The following is a 4,975-nucleotide window of genomic DNA, read 5'->3' as shown; positions in this document are numbered from 1 at the left end:
CACCGCAGCCAAGGGAGCCCTGAGCATTCCAGCAGGCAGAGCAGAAAACCAGAAGACCACAGGCTGTCGTGAGCCAGTCTGCTCCCAAAACACTGTGCATGGGAGCCAGGACAGGCCTTGCCCTGCCCTGCAGCCACCCCTGCACCCTCACCTCCCAGTCTGCACCGTTCAGCACCGGATCAAGCTTGGCAAGTGTCCAGTTTAAACTCAGGGAATTAGCAGAAAATGCCCAAGAGAGAAGCCAGAGGGACATGAGGGACAGGACAAGAGACCAGAGGGGACACAAGGGACAGGACAAGAGACCAGAGGGGACACGAGGGACAGGAGAGGACAACTCTCAGTGTTCACCTGCCCTGCTGAGCCAGGCTCAGGCAGAAGGAGCCACAGCCACACAGCCGGGATGGGCAGAGCAGGGACTTTGCTCTGTGAAATGAACTGAAGGCTTTGAAGGCTGGAAAACTGGCACCCAGGGAGGGTCCGTGGGCAGTGCGGGGCACTGAGATTCTGGGAACAGAGAGGTGGAAGAGGATGGGATTCACTTCAACTATCATGTGTCAACTGTCATGTGGAGCAACCTGGTCCAGTGGGAGGTGTCCCTGCCCACGCAGGGGGGTTGGAACTGGATGATCTTGAACGTCCCTTCCAACCCAAACCATTCCATGATTCCATATGGGCAATACAGTTACTTATGAGTCGTTATTGAACTGTACCTGTCCGGAAGCAGCAGGTCCTCCCTCGGTGAGCCAGGGGAGCAGTGCCACCCAGAGGGCTCCTCCAGGAACAGCTCACACCATCTGACATCTCGCCCAGCTCTGCAGCTATTTTTCTTCACTTTTGATCAAAAAAAGGCTCCCTTTACTCACCAGCTCAGTTGCAGCTGTCTTTCAAACCACCCTCCTCCCTCCACCCCAAGACAAGCCAGACCCACTCAACAGCAGCTCCAAGTTAGGGAAATCACTTCAATCACAACTTACTCGCCAGGCTGGGAGATAAAAATAACATCTTTAATAGCTTTATAGTTGGCACAGCTGGTATTAAAATTCACCACTTTTAATTAATAGACTATGAACCAACACATGGCACAGTGCTCAGCCTGCATGTTGCTTCTACACCATGTAGCTATGACAGGTTGGTGTTAAGAGCTGACTCTTTTCATTTACATTCAGCATTTACAGTCAAGAGAGTAAAACCAACAGCTGGATTTAACCACACGCACACAGAGAAAAGCCTGGGAAGGATGTTTCTGCTGGCAACCGACGTGTCCTCCTCTGACCAGCACACAAAAGCCCAAAAATGCAGTTGCAACAGGTTACAGGAGAGAGCTGCTGTAGCTGCTGTTGGCCAAAGAGCACGTGGCAGGAGGCAGGAGCTTCTGCTCACACCTGGCTGGGCAGTCACTGAGAGTCCTGTGTCCCTCTTCCAGGAGAGGCAAAGGCCAGCCCAGCACTTCAGATATTAAGACATAACCCATGAAGTTCTGTCAGGGGCAACTGTTTTGGTTTTTTCAGGAACCTAGAACATAGTGGGACAATAATACTTTTAACCTCAAACCTCACTACAGGAGAAGCAAGTGTTATCAGCCTCATCCAGATGAAGACAGTGGACCAAGGGCCTCGCAGAAAAGCCCCATTCTGACAAAAAAACAAACCTTACAGCATCAAGAACTACTAGGCAAGATGGAAATAACTCCCAACAACACTTCACAAGAGGGGAAGGGAGGGTTGAAGGCACCCCAGAAGATGTGAGCAGACGCAGAACCAACGGGCAAGGTTAGCAGTGTTAGCCTAAAAAGAACAAACAGGAACTTCAGCCAAAAAAAAAATACACTCCCACATTGTGAGCTGGATCCAAAACACTAGGCCATGAACTCATGTGCTCCTTATCCATTCTCGTGTGCTTGTTATCCATCCCCTCATTACACAGACACAGCCTCTGGGTCACAGCACATCCCTATCACAGTTTCCAGGTAAGCATCCCTCACTGCTGACCATGTGCAACACTTTTATTTGGGGAAATATTTATAGATCTCTGGCAAAATTATAACTTCAGTCCTCAGTGAAACCACAACCACCAACACTGCTGCAGACACATCCTGTGCATTAGCAACTCCATCCTGACCAACAGTTTGTCCAACCCAGCCATCCAAAGGTCAGTGTTGTAACAACCCTGAAGGAGCCAAGACTCTACAGTCACTTTCCACCATCAATTTTCTTATCATTTTTTTTGGTTATATTTTTTTGGTTATAAAAAATTCCAGTTTCTACGGGTACTCTACAATCACAATTAATCATGAGGCATTTCTGGCCTCTGTTCTGCCACAGGGAATTCCCTCTCACTGCCACGCTGGCGTGCTGACACGGAGGGAAGTGGGGATGCATAGTGAGGTCTCCCATCATCTGTCCTCTCCCCAGGCCACTCTTTTGGTTTCCATCTAATGACCCTGGGCTGTCACAGTCTCTGTTTTGCCTCCAGCTTCAGCAGGGCCCTTGCCACCCCCTGCTTTGTTGGAATAATCTCGCTCTCCAAAAATGGTGCTTCCGATCCTGACGTTTGTGGATCCAACCTCTACCTACAAAGAGACAGAAAGGAGCAGTTCAGGGCTGGGCTGCCACCCACGCCTGCCAACACGGGCTGTCTCCAGCCTCCTTGCTCTCCATGTCACAGAAGGACAGTTCCCCACCTACTCGCCACCCCCAGCTTCAGGCAGGGTCTGTTTTGATCCCCAGAACTTGATCCCAGGACCAGGAGAGGCCCAGAAGCCCCACCTGGATGACTTGGGGTGCCTGCTGCTGGTGCTGGTCACCAAGAGAAGAGGTGGCAGAAGAAAACCAGACTCACTGCATGCTGGAAGTCTGTGGACATGCCCATGCTCAGCTCCACCTTCTCAACGGGGAGGTTCAGCTTGTCACACACCTCCTGCCTCAGAGACAGCAGCATCTGGAGAGAAAGAGGGAAGAGGAGAGGCTCACACACCTGACAGCCACGCCATCTCAGCCTCAGGGCTCCACAGATCACGATTTCTGCCTTTCTTTGAAGTCTCCTTCACACAGCACCTGCAATTCTCACACCTCCCACTGAAGGCTGCTCTGCCCCCCGTTCCAGGCACTTCCCTGACAACACACACACTGACAAGTCTGCACATCTTCTGAAGACACCCAATTACCACACAGCGTGGCAGGAGGGAAGCAGACCCAGTTCCTCTGCCTGCTGCACCCCGTGCTGACCAAAACCTTCCCTGAAGGCAGGAGCAGAGCATCCAGGGGAGCAACTGCTGCACGAGGTGCCCCTGCTGATATCCTGCCTACAGCTTCAGAGGACCAAATACCTCCAGGCACCCAGCTCCTGCAGGAATGAGCCAGGCACCTGCAGGAATTCTGCCAGCTGGAGCTCTGTACTGCTCTCAACACATTTTCTTCTAGCACCTCACCTGGAAGTCAGGATTTGGCCCCTTACTAAGGTCGTGCCCGACGCTGCCGATCGTCATCAGCCCCACGAACTCCAGGCTGGGACACTTGTTGATCACATGCTCCACAGCAGCCGTGGTGTCTCCAGGAGGAAGGCCATGCTTACCTGGCAACAAAAGGGGAGATTTGTGTCCAGCTCTGCCAGAAACTTCCCCTCCCCACAGCCAGCAGGAAGCTAACAGATGAGCAAGTATCATCTGAGCTTAGAGAAATATTCCAAGAGCACAAACCAACCCGTGTTTCTGTTGGGCCAGCAGGACAAACCTGCACATCACCCAAGGAAGCCACTTACTGTCTTCTCCACTTGTGTTCACTTGCACCATGACCTTCAGCTTCTGGGATGACCCTTTTTTCTGCCATGAGCTGTTGACTCTGTCTGCCAGCTTCACAGAATCCACCGTTTCCAGCATGAACAGGTTGGGGACAGCTGGGGAGGAAACACAGGCTGAGGGAAAATCTACTGGCACAGGAATCTTTGTACCTGCAACCCAGCTCCCTGCACAGACACAGGGCTGAGTTAATGCAAATGAGGTCATTATTAATTGAACATAAGAAGACTATTGCCCCCAGGGTCACTGCATAGAACATTCAAGAGAGTTTACCAATCAACTTGTTGACGTTACTTTTCTGCAGGTGGCCAATAAAATGCCACTTAATCTCAGGGCAGGATGACAGAATCTGAAAGCAGAGAGGAACAGGCAGATGTAAATGATAATTCCCCTTTCCCACAGAGTACATAGGTCTTAAGTTTGCCCACAAACAAAATACCAGACACTTAGTCTCTTGTTTACTTTGAAAGACACAGCTCAGGCAGAGCTTGTGGTGTGTGCTGAGATTGCTCCATAGCCTGGAGAAGTCCAGGGCTGTGGCTGCAGAGCATTGCAAGGGGAATGGGGGAGGCAAAGCTCTTTTGTAGCTGAGCAATCATTAAATGATGTGTTTTCCCCAAACTGAGTGCTTCCATTTTTTTTTCAAAGCAGGAACATGCAGCTCCAACAGCAGAAAGCCCAAAAGGTGAAGCTCTGACAAACACTCCATGACTAAGCACATGTATTCACACCATCCTCTGAAGCCAGCAAGGCAAGGAGCTAAGAATAACCCCAGGTTTCTCTGAAAAGACAAGGATCAAGCAGCCAATTCCCTGACAAAAAAAAAACCAAACACCAGGATTTTGCTGGGCAGCTCTCAGCTGTAACAGGAGAAAGCACCTCTGAGGAGCTGTCTACTTACTCTTGAGTCCGATGCCTTTTCCAGCAGCTCTTGAACCTGGGAGAACCCAAGACAACCTCATTAAAACCACACCAGAGCTACCTACACCAGGAGACTGGTCTCTCTAGAAGGACCGAGGCGTCCCTCAGGGTGCAGGGAGGGCCCCGGGCCTGCCCAGGCGGGCACAACTCACGTAGTTCTCCCCGAAGCTGCGCTGCCCGTGCCTGTAGGCGTCGATCACCATCTCGGCCGGCTTCGTCTTGCTGACCGCGACCAGGCGCGGCGGCACGGCCGGCAGCCCC

The 4,975-nt window shown here is 51.6% G+C and overlaps 1 protein-coding gene across 1 annotated transcript in view; it reads right to left on the bottom strand.

Moving 5' to 3' along the window:
* Positions 1-2,356: 2,356 nt before the first annotated feature.
* PROSC (proline synthetase co-transcribed homolog (bacterial)) overlaps positions 2,357-4,975 on the bottom strand; it is a 6,786-nt gene continuing 4,167 nt past the window's right edge. Inside the window, exons 3-9 of the mRNA XM_009993250.1 lie at positions 4,867-4,972; positions 4,695-4,730; positions 4,067-4,142; positions 3,757-3,891; positions 3,428-3,570; positions 2,839-2,937; positions 2,357-2,569 (exon numbers count right to left, since the gene is read on the bottom strand). Of these exons, the coding sequence (XP_009991552.1) occupies positions 2,432-2,569; positions 2,839-2,937; positions 3,428-3,570; positions 3,757-3,891; positions 4,067-4,142; positions 4,695-4,730; positions 4,867-4,972 (733 nt within the window). The 3' untranslated portion in view covers positions 2,357-2,431. The remainder of the gene's footprint in view (positions 2,570-2,838; positions 2,938-3,427; positions 3,571-3,756; positions 3,892-4,066; positions 4,143-4,694; positions 4,731-4,866; positions 4,973-4,975) is intronic.

Source organism: Chaetura pelagica, unplaced genomic scaffold (assembly GCF_000747805.2).
Source record: "Chaetura pelagica isolate M959 unplaced genomic scaffold, ChaPel_1.0 scaffold302, whole genome shotgun sequence".
NCBI classification, from domain to species: Eukaryota; Metazoa; Chordata; class Aves; order Apodiformes; family Apodidae; genus Chaetura; species Chaetura pelagica.
This window is presented reverse-complemented; position numbering and strand designations above follow the sequence as displayed.